Source organism: Cydia amplana, chromosome Z (genome assembly GCF_948474715.1).
Source record: "Cydia amplana chromosome Z, ilCydAmpl1.1, whole genome shotgun sequence".
Classification (NCBI taxonomy): domain Eukaryota; kingdom Metazoa; phylum Arthropoda; class Insecta; order Lepidoptera; family Tortricidae; genus Cydia; species Cydia amplana.
The window spans coordinates 30,978,875-30,999,752 of NC_086096.1; the positions used below are offsets into that span (position 1 = coordinate 30,978,875).

Here is a 20,878-nt window from a genome sequence, read left to right on the forward strand (position 1 = left end):
TTTTAACTAAATTAGCAGTTGTATTGTGCCTTATTGTCAAAAGATGGCATTACAGATCTGGATTTCAGTTTGGTCCGAATAAGTCCATCCCGTGCATTTTTTGAAGCCACCGTAATCGATGCTTCCGTTACAAGTTTTATGCACCGTTCTACTGCTTGCGTGTGACAGGGAAACTTAGAGAAAACGACATCTCGAGCTAGCGAGACGTCATCTATCATCTTCTGCAAATCCTCCTCAGACACATGGCTCATAATCGGCGGAGGTGTAACTTGACACTCAGCCCAGATTATCATGTCTATATAATCAGTTGCATTAAAATTGAGCTGAGGCAATTTAAACACTCTGACAGAACCAGTGATTGGCTGTCGTCTTGCTTGTAAAATTTTTCTTAGAGCAAGTTCTCTCACAGATTTTCTCTCATCCGATATCATAGCCACCAGTATGTTTTCAGGGTGAGCAAAAAAAGCATTCCTCTGGATTACTGGATCAATAATAGACCTCACATCGTCACCGAATGATCTAGTTAAACGTATTAAATTAAATACGTGGTGGGCTCCATAAATACACGACGATTTTTTCTTTATTTCAAACCAGACCGGTGCGTACACTTTGACAATGTATTCTGTTAGAATTTTCAATTTATTCGACGGTTTCTCACATCCAATATAATATCGTAATATACGATTTGCTGTGGTAAGCCAACGAGAATGAGCCATCTTTCCAGGTTGTCTATTTGCGAGTTCTGCACTACAAGTTCCCGTCGACACAGCACAACACATTTCGTACAAATACTTTTGGTCCGTACTTAAAGATTTTAGGACATTTTGGTCTATATCAGTAATACCACTAGTAATAGCTGCGTACTTTTTTACACGCAGTTTATCACAGGTTTCTAGAGCTTTTCCTATGGGCCCCGAGTACTCTCTAGGTCCACTTGTGCCTCCATCCAGCTGACAAAATAAGTGTCGTAAAGGCAACTCATTGGCATGGAGTTGGCATACAAGCCACTGTAATGGTTTTTGCAACTTCAACTCAGTTAATCTAATAACTCCTGCTTTCCACCCAGTATTCGTGGCAGTCCCATCACAACCTATACATTTTAATTCATTTAAGTCGATTTCGTGGCTTTGACAGTATTCAACGATTGAATTGCAAATTTCTTTGCCAGTTCCTGTTCGTGGTGTCGTGTGTCCTAAGTATAAAGAGCCTGGTTCACTTATAAGCGATATATGTTCTTCCACAGTAAGTCTACGATAGGAGCGACCATTCGAATTTTCGATAAGCAAGGTTTTGTCCTTCCTGCCGTCAAAATAAATCGCTTCCAATTGATCATGACTCATATTCTCCTGCAAGTTACATCTTTCGTTATTTCGAGCCCGCCATAGTTTGTTTTTATCCACTACTAAGTTTTTGTCGTCGTGAGATATAAGTCCTACGTCTTGCAGCACAGCAGTTGCGATTGCAGCTCCGGATCGATTTGAAATTCCGTACCGATCACACGTCTTCGCCAGTTCTGGCAATCTTAGGGTGTTATAAGGTGTATCAGTCTTCGGCAGTGATATTACAGATGGAGTATCTATGATGGCATTCGAATCAGTATGTGAAGCAAGCGAAGTACGTGCTATTTTTCGGTTGGAGCTTAGACCTGGTTGAGAGTTATAAAAATCCATCATACGGTTCTGCAACTTTTGCTGTCTTTCAATTTTTGAGCAATTTTTTTGAGTCTGAATTTTGTCTACACCAGCTATAATCATTTGTCTGTGAGATCGTTGATCTAGTAGAAATTTTTGTTCGATGACTGGTACTTTATTTTGTTTAGCACAGGAACAATAATCGGTCCTCAGTACAATCGTGCACTTGCAAGCTGCAATGTCGAAAAGTTGCGTTAAACAGCCGTTTTTAAAGCTCGTCAACTTATCCCTATAGTTGTCGTTTATTTTACTTTTAGGGTACCGTATTACCTTTAAGTATTCGTCGTAATACTTTTTTAACAACTCCTTTATTCTCTTGGGACTTACAGTAGGAATAGAAGCGGAAGCCCAGATCTTCTCGATGTCGCAGCTCACACAAGCAAAAACATGGGTTATTGACGGTTGTTTTCCGGAATTAAGATCTTGCATACGGTGTCTTACGATAAGTATATACTTAATAGTGTCTGATATCGTCGGTAAAAGTTTCACGTTAAGATCTGAAGGTGGTCCAAACAAAGGGCAAGTAACTTCACTTCGTGTTTTGACGGTAGATTGCTTAGCACTCATATTTATGAACAAAACTTGAATAAAGTTGAATTATTATAGGGTTTTCTAAATGTTTAATAAGATTTTCACTTGGTTTTATTTATTTTTACTTAAAAACTATTAATGAGTTATGAAAACAACTATTTGACAAATTTATGAACAAATTGGCGGGTAACGCGAAAATTGAGTTGACAGTTTTGACGCAAGAAAGCTTACTTTTGTCTATGATTTAAAAAAAAGACCATTGTAATGTACGTTCCGATACTCGCAATGAATGAATAAACTATAAAATTAAATAAAAAAGCTTTCGGACACATTTTAGATACAAAAATAAAAACGTCGAAAAATATATAATTTAGAAATATTGAAGCCATGGTAGAGGGCTAAAAGTTATATAGGTTTTTTTTTTGATTATTTTTCTGATGCTAAACAGACCAAAACGCAACTTTTTAAACGTACCCAGCATTAAAAATATTATTTTTACAAAATCGACCCACCCTAAATACCGATTTAATGTTCAGCTATTGCTGTCGGTTGTTTTTTTAACTCTCTTGTTACTCGATTCTTGTCAATGTTTCGTGCTTTTTTAGTTTTCTGATTTATGTCAGTTCCTTCGCGTTTCAACACAATTTGTTAAGTTGTGCTTAAATACAATTCTCCTAGCAGACCTAAGTAGCTTTGTTGCGTTGCAAACTCCAGCTTTTTAGGATGTTAGAGTCGGACCCAGATAACTATCCATAGATTTGCAATGGTACTGTCAAAGTCGGTGTAGAGTACTGTAGAGTGAGCATAGACGGACTCTTGAACTGCGATACGTGTTTGAATTGATTGTCTTGAGCCGGGAACTTGGTGAGCAATGGCAACAGCAGCCCTGGAACTAGCCGGCGGCGGCGGCCCGAGTCCCGCCCAGCGTTATTAAAAGCCAAGCGACCTCATTCTACTTCCGCACTTAACGCTTTTAGGCTGCTACCTAGCTCAAGAGTTTGACGGAAATCTACCTATATTTACCAATAATTTGCTTCACCACTGAGTTAAGCCGTTATTAAATTGTACAACGTGACTTAATCGCGTATTTAAGTTTTAAGATTTAGGTTTTAGTTTTAGATTTACATTTCGAGGATGGCGTTGTCCCCGTGGTCTCGGAGAAGACTGGTTAAAGTTGACATCAACATCAAATCAAATGATTACTATATGCTTATTATTACTTAATTCAGTAAATAAAGATACTATATACATATCTACCTAAGTCGTGAGCGTGACATATCAATCAAATCTAACAGATAATTTATAAAGGCATCAAATCTTTCGACATTGCACAATTTACACATACAATTTATCTGTAGGTAGGTATAGGTACCTAAATCTTGCTGCAATATCAAATAATTTTAAAATGTACGACAAAATGTTGAGTATTACTATTTTTTATTGTTAACAAACAGAAAAACTACATTCTGAATTAATCAGCTACAAAATTGGGTATACTCTTACTCGTATAGCAAGCAGCTAGGTAGGTATCAGTGCTCCGCTTTACATTTCATCAGTGGTTACAAAGCTTTACGAAGAATAATAGTTACCACCAAAACTTGTTGAAAAATCAAACACTATCCTAACGTTAGGCCTTACCTTACCTTCTGCCATCTAATCCTCAAATCCATAGGGGAAACTAAGTCTTATTGGGATAGGTCCACCATACCTATCCCAATAAGACTTAGTTTCCCTGTTTCGCGTAGTAATTTAATTACCTATCATAGTGAATAACACTGGTTTTTATTTACCGGAAAGTAGCTGGTATTTCTAATGATAGGTTTTCGGCCTTCGTTGTGTAATATATTATTGCAGATAACTGTACAACCACAAAGCTCCTTGTACAATTGTACATACGAGTATAAGTAATTTTTAATTATTATTTTCATGGATCACATTATTTTAAATAAGCATTTTGAGAAAATAAAATGAAAATAAATTTATTAATTTTATTTCCAGGCATACAAACTGTAGATGCCCTAATAATGTATAAACTTAAATATTTTGGCTTTTTTACTTTTATACATTTTATTTTTTACTAAAAATAAGATTCGAATTGCACGTTAACCTGGTGTTATTTTTTATTTGTATTTTTTTATTGATATAGTACTTGTTTATCGTATGTTGGTTAAATATTATTGATTTGATAAGTATTTTCTTTTCTACTTCTGTTTTCCTTGTATCTATCTATCTAATACTTTTAAACGAGCAATTCTTGCATATTTATTTATTTATTATATATTTCGGGGATCTCGGAAACGGCTCTAACGATTTCGATGAAATTTGGTATATGGGTGTTTTTGGGGGCGAAAAATCGATCTAGCTAATAGGTCTTTACGGCTACCATCAGTTTGGCACTGACATAAACGCCATCGAAAAGGTAATTCACTTTCTATACATTTCGCTCGTACTCGCATATAAGTGCGAACGAGATGTATAGAAAGTAAATTACGTTCTCGATAGCGTATATGTCAGTTTTGACACTGTCAGTGACTCATGGTACGTAAACGCAAATTTTTGAGATTTTATATGTTTTCCGAGCAAAGCTCGGTCTCCCAGATATTGGATCCATTAAGAGAGAAATATAATTTCCGTTGTACCTAAGTCCACGGGTGAGCTCAGCTGCACTGGCCTTTGCCAATAAAGCTGCACGAGGGTAAATGCCTTTGGCGCTCGTTGCTTTGTGCATATAGTATGCATTAACACACAATACATACGTGCACGAGTATGTATTACCCCTCTGGAGTCCTTGAGTCAAGTGATGAGAGATCAAATTTGAGACGAATCTAGGAAACTAAGAAGTTTACCTATTAATACATAAGTATACATCATTAACAACATTTAATTAAATTTCTCAGATACGAGTATGTCTGCCTATATACATTTTTAACACCGCTACGTAATCTTAAGCAATTTTGCTAAAGTAAGCTATAATAAGCCTTTCATTTGTAGGATATACTTAGATAATCTAACTAGTTATTACAATAACTGTCCTAAGATCGGTTAGTTCTCAGTAGCGGATATAACGCATTCTACGTACAGTGAGACTGAGCGATAAACATGTCAGACCACCAGATTTATGACAATTGAAAGCTATTCGAGACCTATTTAAATAAACTCGCTTGTGATAGTCGTCGAAACTGTGACGATTGAGATGGAGTGACTAACATGTATCTCCTAGGGTGGAAAAAATCTTGTTCCAATGTATCATGTCATGATTATTCTATTAAAGTGTTCGATTGATCTGATAAGATCTTTGAATATAGATTTATGATAATGAGTAGAGTGATACTTGGGGTGTTTGAATTAGTAAGACACCTTGATTTAGAGAAAAACGTAACAATTTAAACAGCATGTATGTGTTATAACACAAGAATAATATAATATGTTGTCTGGAAGAGACAAGGTTGTCTGGAAGAGATCGCTCTTTAGCGATAAGACCGCCTGTTGTTTGCCTCTACATTTAATCAATTGTTCTTTTCTTTTGTAACTTTTTACTGAGGTGTGCCCATAAAGAGTACTAGGTATTCTATCTAGGTATATCTCTATGTTAGGTAGCTGGGTATTAAATGAAGGCAATTATTAAAATACATTTAAGTAATTATTATTTAAGTACTATTTAGAGACCGTCACTAAAAAATATTCCCGATACAATATTTCAACCCCCTATTCTAACCTCCTTAAGGGATTAATTTTAACTCCCTTAGAGATGTTGTTTTTAAATAACATCTTATCTATTCTTGGAAATTTTTAGGTAGTATTTTTTTATCATTCCATATATATTTTTAAGTGTCCTATTTATTGTAATAAATTGCTCATTTTCGATTTATTTCACTGGATTTTGTTACAAAATTAAACATGTGCCATCATCCCTATTGTATATTTTCATACCATTCATAACATCTGCATATACATGTGTCGGCTTATAATTAGCAGCCAGTAATCGAAAAGTCGTTAGGAGCCATTGAAGTGGTATTTCAAATCCATTAAGTAGGTACTTACGTTAAGATGTGAACCGTATCAGTATCGGTCCTGAGCGCAGCGGAGAAGGCCGGTCGGCGACGGAGTGTCGCGCCGCGCGCCCGCCACTTGTCCCCATTCTTCGGCAAATTGACTCGAATATGACTTAATCCTTTTAAGAATTCAATGCGAACATCGCTCATACTTATCACAATCCTTATGAGGTTGAAAAACTTTTATGGTGGATGCTCGTGATTGAAAACAATCAAGATGAAGCACCGATTTCCTTTTTTCGTTTTTTAGGGTTCCGTAGCCAAATGGCAAAAAACGGAACCCTTATAGATTCGTCATGTCTGTCTGTCTGTCTGTCTGTCTGTCTGTCCGTCTGTCCGTCTGTCCGTCTGTCCGTTTGTCTGTCCGTCCGTATGTCACAGCCACTTTTCTCCGAAACTATAAGAACTATACTGTTGAAACTTGGTAAGTAGATGTATTCTGTGAACCGCATTAAGATTTTGACACAAAAATAGAAAAAAAACAATAAATTTTTGGGGTTCCCCATACTTCGAACTGAAACTCAAAAATTTTTTTTTCATCAAACCCATACGTGTGGGGTATCTATGGATAGGTCTTCAAAAATGATATTGAGGTTTCTAATATCATTTTTTTCTAAACTGAATAGTTTGCGCGAGAGACACTTCCAAAGTGGTAAAATGTGTGTCCCCCCCCCTGTAACTTCTAAAATAAGAGAATGATAAAACTAAAAAAAATATATGATGTACATTACCATGTAAACTTCCACCGAAAATTGGTTTGAACGAGATCTAGTAAGTAGTTTTTTTTTTATACGTCATAAATCGCCTAAATACGGAACCCTTCATGGGCGAGTCCGACTCGCACTTGGCCGCTTTTTTAATACTACAGTTTACCTACTGAAATCAACAATTCCATTATGGTTATTTCCGTTCGAGAAATTAAATTGTTTCAAAACGGTCATGAAAGTAAAACGAAGTAGGTATGACGTCACCGTCTTCGTTTCACGGCATATTCGGTGCTAACTGCTAACTTCATATTAATAGGTACGTAAATCGTTTTTACGTTTTGTGAAAAGTACCTAGGTAACTGATTATACAGGGTAATTCGTTACCACATTTGCAATTAAGGATAAGCATATTTAAAGTACCATGTAACCCAAAAACTTAATGGAAAGATGAGCTTTTACGATGTTCTGTTGCGTGAGTCAGGGCTCCGGGAATCTGCGTGACATTGAAATAAGAGTGCATCACTCTTTGCTTTGTCGGTCACTCATGCCCAGCAATTCCTGTATATCGTTTCGTGTTCAAGAAAAAATCGTTAAACATTTTACTTTCAATTTGAACACAATAATTTCGGACAATTTGGATAGCCATCAAAATTAGTGACTTACGAACCTCATAGAAATATGAGTGGACACGCACACAGGCAAGTTTAACAACTTGTTTCTATTTCAATGAGTAGTCTAATACGATTATTTAAGTCCTCATTAGCGGATTGAAATATTTTCGTATAGGAAAATTCTTGCGGATAAAGTAGTGGAGTAAACATGATGCATTAACCCTTTATAGGGCAAGGGTCTCAAAAAAGACCACCCTATAACATCGTCTTTTTCTATTTTTTTCTTGTACAAATTTTTTTGTGCTATAGATTGGCGATGAGGCTTGAATTGAGGATTTTTTTGAGCCTTGCCCGCTAAAGGGTTAAGAGTTGTGAAACGCATATGACACCGGCATCTCCGTAAAAGCAAGTTATCTTCGTGCAATCTTTCTGAAGGTCACATGAGATGCCCTTTGTTATACGGAGCCTTCAAAAAATTTAAGATTTTTCGACGACGGTTGGACCGATTGAAACTTGGAGGATACAACTAAACGGAGTAGCCATTAACAGGCTTTCCCCTCTGTCGAAAATAGGCGGCCAACGGTCATACACAATGTATGGACTGACGTTTATCTGACATGGCTATTTTTACGTTACGCATACATTTGACGTTCCCCTCCCCCGCAAAAATCGGCAGACGGTTTTGTACAGAAAATTACAGACATGGCGTCTCCGTTTGATTATATCCTCCAAGGATTGAAACGACTTGGCAAATTTGTTTTTTTTTTTGTTGTTTCAAAGGCTACTCGTAATTTACACTTGGATTAAGGTCAGGAATTGATTATGGGTTCCTGGAATTAAAAAAGAAAACTTTAAATTTTGCTCATATTTTGGCGTGTTCATGCTTTACAGTCCTTTATATATTTTATAGATCATGCATTTGATCTCGTACGAGTAAAGCATCTTTTTGGAGAAGATTAACTGCTGATGGGCACCATAAGATCAATAGCATTTTATAGTGTTTGATGAATTTGATATTTCCTCCTTCGTTCTTTTTTGTTAATGATTTAATCCGGATGCAGGTGTTCGCTTGTAGTTTATTTAGGTCCAGAATTTACTAAGTTAAGTATAATTTACCACTCCATGAATGTAAAAGAAGAGCTACAGTACGGGAAGAATGGCGACGGATTGTGAAGCTTGCCACCGGCCCTGATATGACGACCACGACCACTCTGACAAGAGTGTGACGACAAAGAAGAAGAAGTATAGTTTAGTTGAATTTGTTGTGTAGTGTTAGACATCTTCTTAGCGCGGGTAGGATTTGCAGGTGACCGATATTTTTAGCACTCTTGTACCTTTAGCTGTGGCATAAAATACAATTTTAATTGAAAGCATAAATTAGTGGCCACATAAATTGTTTTTTAACGTGGCGATTATCATATCACTGCGTTTTTAAATATAATTCGATTGGATGTGTTGCGTAACTTACTCAAGGTTATGTTTCTTGCGGTTTATCAGATGGAAGAAAAATTTAAACGTGTAATGTAACCCAAATGAAAAGATTTATGAATATGTTAATAGGTACAGCAAACTAATATATTCGAAGCATAATAACCAGTTGCTTACACTCTTATTGCATAAATAAATAGTTATTAAAACTATTGAATTGATGAAAACTATTGTTGTTGTTATGTATAAATATAAACTATGAAAATGATTTACTGCATGTCTCCTTTTAACAGTATAAGGGCCACTTGGTCGTTCCAGGGTTAATTCGGAGTTAACCGTTTATACAGGGTTAAACTGTACCGTAAACTCAGGGTTAAATGTTTAACTCCGAGTTAGTTGGCTAACCCTGGAACGCGCAAGTTGGCTCTGGCCCTTACTGTTATCATAGGGTTATCTAATAACAGATAAATAATAACACTAAATGCCTTTACCGGACTTCGAACTCAGCCCTAGTAGCACGGTCGCATTTTTATCGTTTATCACCATGCCTGTCACGTTCTAACAAGTATGTAAGTGCGAAAGTGACGGGCATAGTGATAGTCGATAAAAATGGAACCGTGCTGAGCCCGCAGGACCTCCAGCGATGTAGGCAGCGCAGCGTCTCCGACTACGCTATGGAGGCAGTTTTATATACCTGAAGCTAGAAGCATTTTACTAATCTTAGTTTTTTTTTTCAGATCTACACCGACTGGGCGAACCATTACCTGGAGCGGGCGCGGTCGCGGCGCCGCGCGGGCGCCGCCGGCGGCGGGCTGGCGCGCGACTGCGCTGACGGCTTGCTGCTGGCGGACGTGCTGGAGGGCGTCACCGGCCTGAAGGTGCCACGCGCGCACCGCAAGCCGAGGAACCCGCAACAAATGGTAAGTCTTTCGGACCTCTCGACCTGTGACTTAATTGGGTTGTACATCACCTTCATATCGCTGTCCCGGCTTTTTGCCACAGCTCAAAGGGGCATGGGTTCCACTTTGGCAACTGACAAATAGAAGGTACTTGTGTACTTATTTAGGCATCCCTGATTTCTGTCGGCTCTAAACTTTCTATTATGACCGTTGTTCGTGTACCTACCTAAATACTTGTGGTTCGTGAAATCAAATTAAATCTTAACTAACACCGACAAAATCTAATTAACAGTAACGTCACGAACGCATATGACCTCATTGTTGTGCGATTGAAAATATTCCTTCATATTGTAATACCTACTTAATATAGGCAGGTACATAATAAATGTACTTACTCGTATTACTCGTAATTACAATAACTCTTAGGTAAGTAAAGGAAAATTACTTAAAATTGTTGACACTTAAGTCCTATGACGATCAATACTTATACGTCGTAAAATAATAGTTGCAATGTCGCGCGTATACATAAATACAATTCTGAGAACTGAATGTTGCAAACAAATGTAGACTGGAGTTGGTAACTAGGTAACAACAAGTACACCTAAAATGTCATTCAATAGAACTTGCTCTATGTAAACAAAAGTTACAAGTAAATTGACATTCAGTGTCAATTTTAGTATGGCGGTTTGTTTACATAGCAAGTTCTATTGAATGACAGTTTACCTGAGATTGTAAGCACATGAAGCTTCATCTATCATCAGTATTAGGTATGTATTTTAATTCTAGAGAACAATAACCTGACGCTTACCCTAAAACTCATTATATAACAGGTAAAAGTAATTGTTAATAATCACATATTCACGTAAGTACCTTATTTTCTTTTGTTTGTAGATAGATCAGACCGGGGACCTAACTAAGATGACAATCTTTGATGGAAATTGCCAATCAAAAGTTAAATAATGTATGGAAATAGTCACGAGACTTTTCGTGGCATATAATTATGTCCTCGTGATACATTTTTGTATGTTGATGTACTATTGCCATCTTGGCCCCTAAATTAAGCAAAGTTTATTAGTTAGTTAAATGATTATTATGTAACATACATCAATCCCGACTTCCCAATAAAACGTATATTGGATAATAAATAAACATAAAAACATATATTAACACTCCCATAAGAATACTATTAATCTCATAGACATCAAAACAAAACACCTTCAAATATCCGGTGCATTGTTTATTATTGAACAGGGGCAAAAATGAAAGCGGCGCACGAGTATTTCGTTCGCCCGAAATAGCTATCGGCTTATAAATCAATGGGGCAGGTACGAGTACACACGGCTGCCGTACATGGCTGGGTAATGGGTAAAATACGATAGCCCACAAACCCTAATCAGGCCAGTGGCCAGTGTGTAGCGCGCTTCGCGTTATTTGCGGTGAACCTGGAGGACATACTCGTACCTACTAGTAAATTACCTGATATTGATTCGGAAGTTGATTGTCTAGTAGTTACAGGCCATAATATATCTAAAGTGTCATCCTATGGAACTTGCTAACTATGTAAACAAACCGCCGGGTGTGTAATGCTTAATATAATTATAAAAGGACTATAATACATTTGTTATAACGCCATTTGATATATTAGTATATGTTATAATGTAATTTTTATTATACATTTCCTTTGACAGATATAATTTTTAAATAATACATACACATGTGCTATACTGACATTTGTTATATTATATTTTTGTATAACGTAATACTTTATAAAATTTTATCAAGTATAAATACATATATTTTATAACATTTTTTGTCATATTTCATTTAATAGTAACATATAAATTTATATATTTTTCATATCTGCGTTATTTTTTAATAAAATATAGAATTTCTAGTTACTTCTTTTATGCTATCCTACTTCTTTTGCTACATATTTTATTCTAGGGGGTCGCAGTTCTAACCTAACCTAACCAATTTTTTCTTGGTTTTCGATTTTGCGGGGGCCGCAGTTCAAACCTAACCTAAACCACTTTTTTGCTAGGTATTTCATTCTACGGAGGATCAAAGTTCTAACCTAACCTAACCCTCCTTTTGCTAGGTAGTTATTCGTTTGTGTGGAGTCGCAGTTCCAACCTAACCTAACCCATTTATGTCATGCAACTATTATGCCACACAAATAATTATGCGATATCACTTGTTATAACAAATAATATGCTTTAGAGTATGTAATAATTATGGCAATGTATATTAGACGAAGTGTAAATATAGGTACCTTATGACCATTATACCAATAATAACATTATGTGTAACGTTAATTAGGTATTACGGTAGTATGCCATTCATTACGTTATTCGAAATAACGATATATCAAACTATAATATATAAAAAGTAATTATAAAAAATGTAATGCACCCCCAACCGCCATATTGAAATTGTCTCTAAATGTCATTTTACTACTGACTTTTGTTTACATAGTTAGCAAGTTCCATAGAATGACACTTTAAGTAAAAACTAGCTTCAAATATATCTCATTTCAAGAACAAACTGGAGATGTATTTAAATAAATTAGATTTAACCATTTTATAACTATGTTATTATTGTTATTATCTTGTTAAAGTCAGTTTTAAAGAAAGAAAATCAAATAAGTACGTTGTCAAAAACGGTGTGAGGGCATTCTGTGATTTCTGTGCCATGATGGCACAGAACCCTCATAGCGCAAGTGCATAATTCTAAAATAATGAATGTTCTTCTAAGGACGATTATGTACTGGAAGCACTTTGAATGTGCACGCAGTTACGTAATTTTTTTTCACCTTGACTAAACGTACCTGTAAGAGGACACCCATGCGACGAGAACTCTAGCTCGACCACATCCGCCAGCCAGTAGGTATTATAGGTACCTATTCGATACAAATGATAGATACATTTTAAAACAACTATAAATGATTCATTATACAGATTTAGATTCTATACCAAATTGGTGTAGCAAATGACCACAATTTTAGCACAGTTCAATCAGTTCAACTCTACACCGGGGTAGGTTTTAGGCGATGTTACTCACAGCTATAAATTATCCTTAAATTTCTGGAGCAGAGAAGACAAATTTGATATGTCTAGTCTTGGAAGTATGTATGTAGGACCTTCATTGTGTGTGGACAAGGGTTGTGAGCCAGCCATCCTATTCGTGTATATTTACGCTTATTGAGTTAATAATATACCGTTTATATTTATAATACTGATTTACTAACTTGCAAATATATTTCACAAAGTCAGAAATATTTTACCTCTTAAGTGAACTTCAACCCTAAGCTCTTATATTCGTAAAACGAGAAAAGAATTCAATAAACTTGCACTGGATATCCATTGTGTCATAAAATTGGTTAATGGTTAACGCGTGAAAGCGTAACCAATGAACAACCTTTGCATTTATTTATAATATCAATAAGAACGGAAAGGCACTTAAGTCTCATGATGTCGGAAACTGTTGATTTCGCACTCGTTCCCATAACCGAGCAGTGCTCGCTGCCCAGTGGAGCGGGCAGGAATGGGCCGTAAACCATGCCCTACGATAACCTGACATATTGTTCAACACGCGACCGCGGAATGGAGGCGTAACTGCAGGTAACTCGATACACTGCTGAAAGTTTATTGAATGCGGAAAATGTGCGATTTCGATTTCCCTACTTTAATTGAGGTTTTGTGTTACAAAACGAAGTGTTGAAGCTGGATAAATTTGAAAGCGTGTAAATAAAATTACGAAATGTTATCGTCATGTGTCGATATTGGAATTTAATTATGGAATGGAATTTAATATTGCTTTAAGCGAGTGATTGGTGTAATTACAAATAAGAGTGCACAACACAGAGTGAACAACTTCATAGATAAAAACTTACTTATCTTATCAAATTGTATGATCTTCTAAAATATTTCAAAGTATTGTACTCTACAAACTTAGTATTTAGTAGAGATGCCACGAATATTCGGCAACTATTCGGTATTCGGCCTATTCGGCCACTTTGCCGAATACCGAATATTTTTGGTGCCCCTACCTAAAAAGAAAAATTACACAAAAAAAAAAAGAGGTACATTTAATATTTAAAATGTATTAATGGAAAGTTGTTGAATAGGAAGACCCTTTTTTAAGCATTTGTTGATTATGAAATGTTTTATTTTTATCATGGGTCTGATTTGATTGACTCTAACTACATTCATTACTTCTGTTTTACAAAAAATATATCTTAGCAAACGTTGTGCTTTGTTGGCGAACAGTATTCATAATAATTGTGACTCACAATGTTCGCATCTCATGCCGAATATTCGGTACTCGGCCGAGAGAGCGGCCGAATATTCGGTATTCGGCCAAAATCACTATTCGGGGCATCTCTAGTATTTAGGCTCATGGCACATCACGCGTACCTAGATATATAACATCTATTCTTAAATGGACTAATAAGTATGAGTAACAAATAAATATGAAGACATTTTTTATTCAAATATTACTAGTAGGTACTTACATTTCACACAGGCAGTGTGAACCAGTGTGCGTACATTTGGATCATAAGTCAAACCATTGTTTGAGCGGTGCTGATGGAAATGGGTCAGCTTTGAAAGCGTCGCGTTTCCGGTCCTTCCTGATACATTTTTAGAAGGATTTTTACGGTAGGTGATGCAAGATAGACATGTGTCAACTAGAGATGCCCCGAATAGTGGTTTTGGCCGAATACCGAATATTCGGCCCCTCTCTCGGCCGAATACCGAATATTCGGTGACCGAATATTCGGCATGACATGCGAACATTTTGAGTCCCAATTATTATGAAAACTGATCGCCAACAAAGCTCAACGCTAGATGACGTTAGCTAAGATATATTTTTGTTGAACATAATTAAAGAATAGAGTCAAACAAATCAGACTCACAGAAATGATAAAAATAAAATGTTTTTTAATCAACAAATGCTCAAACAAGGGTCTTCGTATTTAACAACTTTCAAAGAACACATTCTAAATATACTTACATAGTTTTTGGTTATTTTTATTGTGCAATTTTTCTTTTTAAGTAGGTGCAACAGATATTCGGTATTCGGCCGAATAGTAGGCAACATTCGGCCGAATACCGAATATTCGGCAAAGTGGCCGAACAGGCCGAATACCGAATAGTTGCCGAATATTCGTGGCATCTCTAGTGTCAACGTTTTAAATAATTTAGAAATATTAACGTGATTAATAAGTGAAAAATAAAACACGCGTAGCCTAAACAGTTCACCGTTTGCCTTCGTTCTCGAAATTTAACCCTTCAGTCCTTTGTTCTGTTCCACCTGATATAAACTTTTGAATAGGTAAGTACTTATATTATTTCACATTTTTATGTAGTTTAAAAAAAAAAACAGAGAGGCATATTACAAACAGTTTTGGTTTAAACGTATGCGTTGAAATAAAAAGCACCAGCAATTTTCCACTAATAAAGCCATTTCCACAAAGATATTTATAATTTACGAAAGAATGAAAATATATAATTATATAATACATATGAGAAAAATATAAAAGATTGTATGTAAAAGTTTACATGTTTTCTCCATATAATTTAATTGCTGCCTACTAGGGTTTGCAATCCGGATCTGAAATGTATGAAATTATCCGGATCTGGATCCGGATCCGCGGATCTTCCCATATATTTCAGATCCGTCGTGCAAACCCTACTGCCTACTAATTTAATTGGTGTGATTGAGCAATAATTTCTCTAAACAGTGATACTTCATAATCATAAGTAAACAAAAAATACGATTATTGAGTCTGAAGACTGAGGGCCTACCGCGAACCACGTTCGACGTGTTGGCTCTCTGTCGCACTTGTAAATTCGTACGTAAGTGTGACAGGGAGGCAACACGTCGAACGTGGTTCGCGGTAGGCCCTCAGGTCCAAGTGTTATTAAGCATGTTTACTGGCTTACACGCGGCGTCGCGTCGTGTCGGGCGTATTGTTCGGCCTCTAGACTTAAGGCTTCGTCACACAGGCGCGTTTTCCGGGCGACGCGTGAGCGGGGCGCGCCGCTTTTACATATAAAACGCTCACGCCCCGCTCACGCGCCGCCCGGAAAACGCGCCTGTGTGACGAAGCCTTTAACGTAGACAGTGGACTCGCCCGGTGCCCAGGGGCTAGTTTAGTCGCTTCCGACTACATTAATTAAAATCTACATATTGTACCCATCTATAGGACATTGTGTTAAATGAATACAACAAGTACACTCTATAAAATGGTAGCAGGTATGTAACACAGTTTTACAAGTTGACATAATTTAATAGCGGATCGTCTCGATGGCCGTGATGATCAATCAGATGAACGCAAACAGTAAAACTTTTTAAATTTAGTTTGTTTACGTTGCGTAACAATGTATGTATAGACATATGTACCTAGTATTTCTTTACGTGTTCTTGTGGTATTTTAAAAGCCAAAACAAAATCCTTTTAGTAGTTAATTAGGTACTTAAGTACCGGCCTCCCAGCGTGCCCTTTCATCGCCTCAAAGGAATCCAGCAAAAAACATAATAGTTGAAATAGTTTAACATGTTTTTTGCGAAGCTCGCGTGATAGATCGTTAGCCAACAACTGGGAACTGACAAATCAGCTGCGTACTTTTATTACCACATAACCTCCTCAAACGTCTTCCTAAAATATGGACTTTATACATTCACTGTGCACGTTGGCTTTTGCAACAGTACGAGTATAAGCGTTACGAGGTTTTCAAAGTTAGCTATCATAACAAATGAATTGTTTGCTCGTCTGAGGCTTGTGATTTATTACCGATTCTATGTGCGAGAATTCAATTTTATTAGTGGCTACAGGAATCGAATAGCTTTTTTGATCCTTTTAAGTCAAGATCAAGTCATTTAAAGTTCTTAATTATTATAAGAAATAATATTCTGTCAGTAAAGTTTATATCTGATATAAAATGAGCCCCAATTAAAATAGGATTAATTTAATCCGTCGTTGATTATTTATCTTTCAAAGTGGTAAATTCCAAAATAATTGCGAATAAAAATTGGGAAAATCAAACACGGGTTTTGATTAGAGCAGAATACTTATCTGTCAGTGTCAAAACTGACATTTCTTCAACCAAAACGTTACATGCGCAGGCTAAGGGCTCATTTAGTTAGACGGCGTGTGAACTCTACCTATTTACGATTTTAGAAACATTGCGGACCATTGAGGTTACATCAATTCAGGCGACCGAGGAAATGACGCAATGTAATGAAACTCGCATGCGAGTTCTCGCACCGTCTTACTCCTCAATGTAAGAATGATGGACACGATCGTAAGTCGAGCGCTGGCCGTGACCTTTGCGCAGATTAACCCGTGGAGCGCCCTACCAAGACACGTGTGCTGCTGGTAACTAGTAAGTATAGGAGTTCCATATTACGGTAATTCTGGGGTGCTCCACGGGTTAACATCTCGTCTGATCAGCAAAATCGGCAAATGACGCTGCACAAGTTTCACAGTAAACTGCTAGAACTGTCGGCAAAAGGAATAATTTAAGCGTAGGTACCTACTGTATTAGTGTCAGATGGCTCGTGAAAATTATTCTGATGGCGCTTTCTGCTGGCATGTCTAAAAGTTTATGAGATTACATTGTGATAAGAATGGATTAATTTTTCTAGAATTCTAACAACTTTGGGCAACATTCTATTAAGATACACTAGTAATATTGCAAAAGTTTCAGTATTAGTAAGGTCAGAGTTTAACAAGTTGCTGCCTCCGCGACTCGTGTCTGATTACGGCGCTCCACGTCTTCGGGCCGGCTCATTCGCACGTCAGCCTCGCTGTGTGGCGGCGGCGTCGTTGAGCCTTACACCCAACTTGTTTTACGAACTCGACGTAATTGACAGTTACGATTATTTCTCGCGATTTTAGTGACTGGTGTTAATTTGTGACATACGTTTAAATATGTAGGTATAGTAATCGTGAAACAGTGTTTCGGTCGTCTTTGAAATACTGGTGGACTTTCCGTGGTTTGGAGCATTTAAACAGCAGTAATAGAGGTTTGGTTTATTTTATATATTTAGATACAAGAAGCAGAGAAAAAAAAGCGGTTAATTTAAAACGGTATCTGCCATCTAGTGTAATGAATGAATAGCGGACGCTGTACAAAAGCAGTTAGGTATCTAAATAGGTATGAGTAGGTCCGTTAAATTTTTAATCGTTTGTTTTTGGGTTAAATTATTTCACCATCATTGTTACGAACATGGTCTTACGGTTTATAACAATTATTGAAGGAGTTATGATTTAGCAATGGGTAATATACATTTTTAATCCGTAATAAATAATTATTATAAATGCGTATTATTCCGTGTCGGTAATTATATTATACTTAAATGCGACAGTAACAATCTATGTGTGAATTTTTCACGACTAATTGAATAATATCAACCTACTGAATCGATTGTGAAAAATTTTACCACCTGGAGAAACATAAGATGAAATGATACAGACCAAATACCAACCGCAAGCAAGGCTAATATTAACCCAATTAATATTACTTGATATTACATAATAAAAATCAAGACAAACATATATTAAATTAACATTACTGTCTCTATGTAATTACTGTCTTTTTTCTGAGTGAGTGACGTTATTGATATATCAGAAGAATCACTCATGATCACCTAAGAATCACCAATAAGATCAAGGAGATCCTCATATGCAATTGCAATTTTATGGCCAGTTCAGCTAGTTGGCCACTTGCTAGACGAGCAATGATTTAATTCGGGGTTTAAGAATGACTTCAGTTGGGACGGTTCAGATGCCGTGCATTATACTAGCTTAATTCTTAATATTTTTTTGTAGATAGGTACGTATATTAAACTTTCAACATTTTATTATATCTTTATATACAAAGGATCATCTTAGTGTATTCAAAGTTGTAATTGTAACTGTTAACTTAAACATAGTTCCAGGCACGCAACAGTATTGAAAATTAGCCGAATAAGTATATCGTGTATTTGCTTAAAAACTACAACCATGGACAATATAAACAGGTCATACGGGTACATCGCAGATCACAATTATATGAACTAGGTATAACCAATGATAAAAAAGAAAAAAATATCATAATCCCTAAACTGGATGCAACTCGATCGCTGCGAAAAACCGTAGGGAACTAGAAGTACCCAGGTACAGCTAAATTTATTTTAGGTTACCGAAAACAGCTATTATGTTATATTAGGATAAAGAGCGATTTCTATCTATCTAATACCTTTAAACGTGCAATTCTTGTTTATTTATTTATTTAATATCTGGGTGACCGAGCTTCGCTCGGAAAACATAAAAAAACTCGAAAGTGCGCGTTTTCCCAGAGATAAGATCGATTTTTCGCCCCCAAAAAGCCCCATATAGCAAATTTCATTGAAATCGTTAGAGCCGTTTCCGAGATCCCCGAAATATATATATATATATAAATAAACAAGAATTGCTCGTTTAAAGGTATTAAATTTATTTATATATATATATATATATATATCGGGGATCTCGGAAACGGCTCTAACGATTTCGATGAAATTTGGTATAGGGGTTTTCGGGGGCGAAAAATCGATCTAGCTAGGTCTTATCTCTGGGAAAACGCGCATTTCCGAGTTATTATATGTTTTCCGAGCGAAGCTCGGTCACCCAGATATTCTTAATAAATAGGAGGTAAAATAACAAAATGTGCATCAGGTTGTACCTATTTGTAATAGTATCTTCTCTAAAACAATTGAAGGATACACGGAAAGAACATGTGTAGTCACTTTTTACGGAAAATTAGATTTTTATCTCAAAATGAAGAGCTCTTAATGAACTATTAGTTATAGCTGGTCAACCAAAACTTGTCAGTAAAAAAAGGCGCGAAATTCAAATTTTCTATGAGACGATATCCCTTCGCGCCTACATTTTTCAAATTTGCCGCCTTTTCTACTGTCAAGATCTGGTTGACCAAGTATATATCTTTTGCTACCACTGTATAATAAATGTAACACAACTTTATTTTTAGTTAAATAATATGTACTGGTCACGGAAATACCATACGTTAGGACATTGTTCCAAATTTTAAAACCGCGATTTCTCAAAATGTTACTATAGTGACTAGACATGTTCTTTCCGTGTACCCTTCAATTGGCTTATTTAAACTTAAGTTTGAGCTGCCTTTATAAGTTTTGTTATATCAACCGCGATTAAATTCTTAAACATAATTTTCTCACCAAGCAATACCTACCATCATATTTTGTTGATGATAAATCACTGTGAGATGGTGCAGCTGTAAAAATGATTCGTCGAATAATTGCTTTATAGTTCTGTTTCGACCCTTCCAGCCGCTGGTGCACTGGCACCATTTTTAAGGTTCCGTAGCCAAATGGCAAAAAACGGAACCCTTATAGATTCGTCATGTCTGTCTGTCTGTCTGTCTGTCTGTCCCTATGTCACAGCCACTTTTTTCCGAAACTATAAGACCTATACTGTTGAAATTTGGTAAGTAGATGTATTCTGTGAACCGCATTAAGATTTTCACACAAAAATAAAAATAAAAAGTTTTTTTGGGGGTTCCCCATACTTAGAACTGAAACTCAAAAAAATTTTTTTCATCCAACCCATACGTGTGGGATATCTATGGATAGGTCTTCAAAAATGATATTGAGGTTTCTAATATCATTTTTTTCTAAACTGAATAGTTTGCGCGAGAGACACTTCCAAAGTGGTAAAATGTGTGTCCCACCCCCCCCTGTAACTTCTAAAATAAGAGAATGATAAAACTAAAAAAAATATATGATGTACATTACCATGCAAACTTCCACCGAAAATTGGTTTGAACGAGATCTAGTAAGTAGTTTTTTTTAATACGTCATAAAGCCCCTAATTACGGAACCCTTCATGGGCGAGTCCGACTCGCACTTGGCCGCTTTTTTTATTTTATTAATTAAAGAGAACTTAACTACATCA

At 36.3% G+C, this 20,878-nt stretch overlaps 1 protein-coding gene across 1 annotated transcript in view; it reads left to right on the forward strand.

Moving 5' to 3' along the window:
* LOC134661126 (protein sickie) overlaps positions 1-20,878 on the forward strand; it is a 231,065-nt gene that overhangs the window by 54,107 nt on the left and 156,080 nt on the right. The window contains exon 2 of the mRNA XM_063517077.1: positions 9,758-9,940. Within this exon, the coding sequence (XP_063373147.1) occupies positions 9,758-9,940 (183 nt within the window). The remainder of the gene's footprint in view (positions 1-9,757; positions 9,941-20,878) is intronic.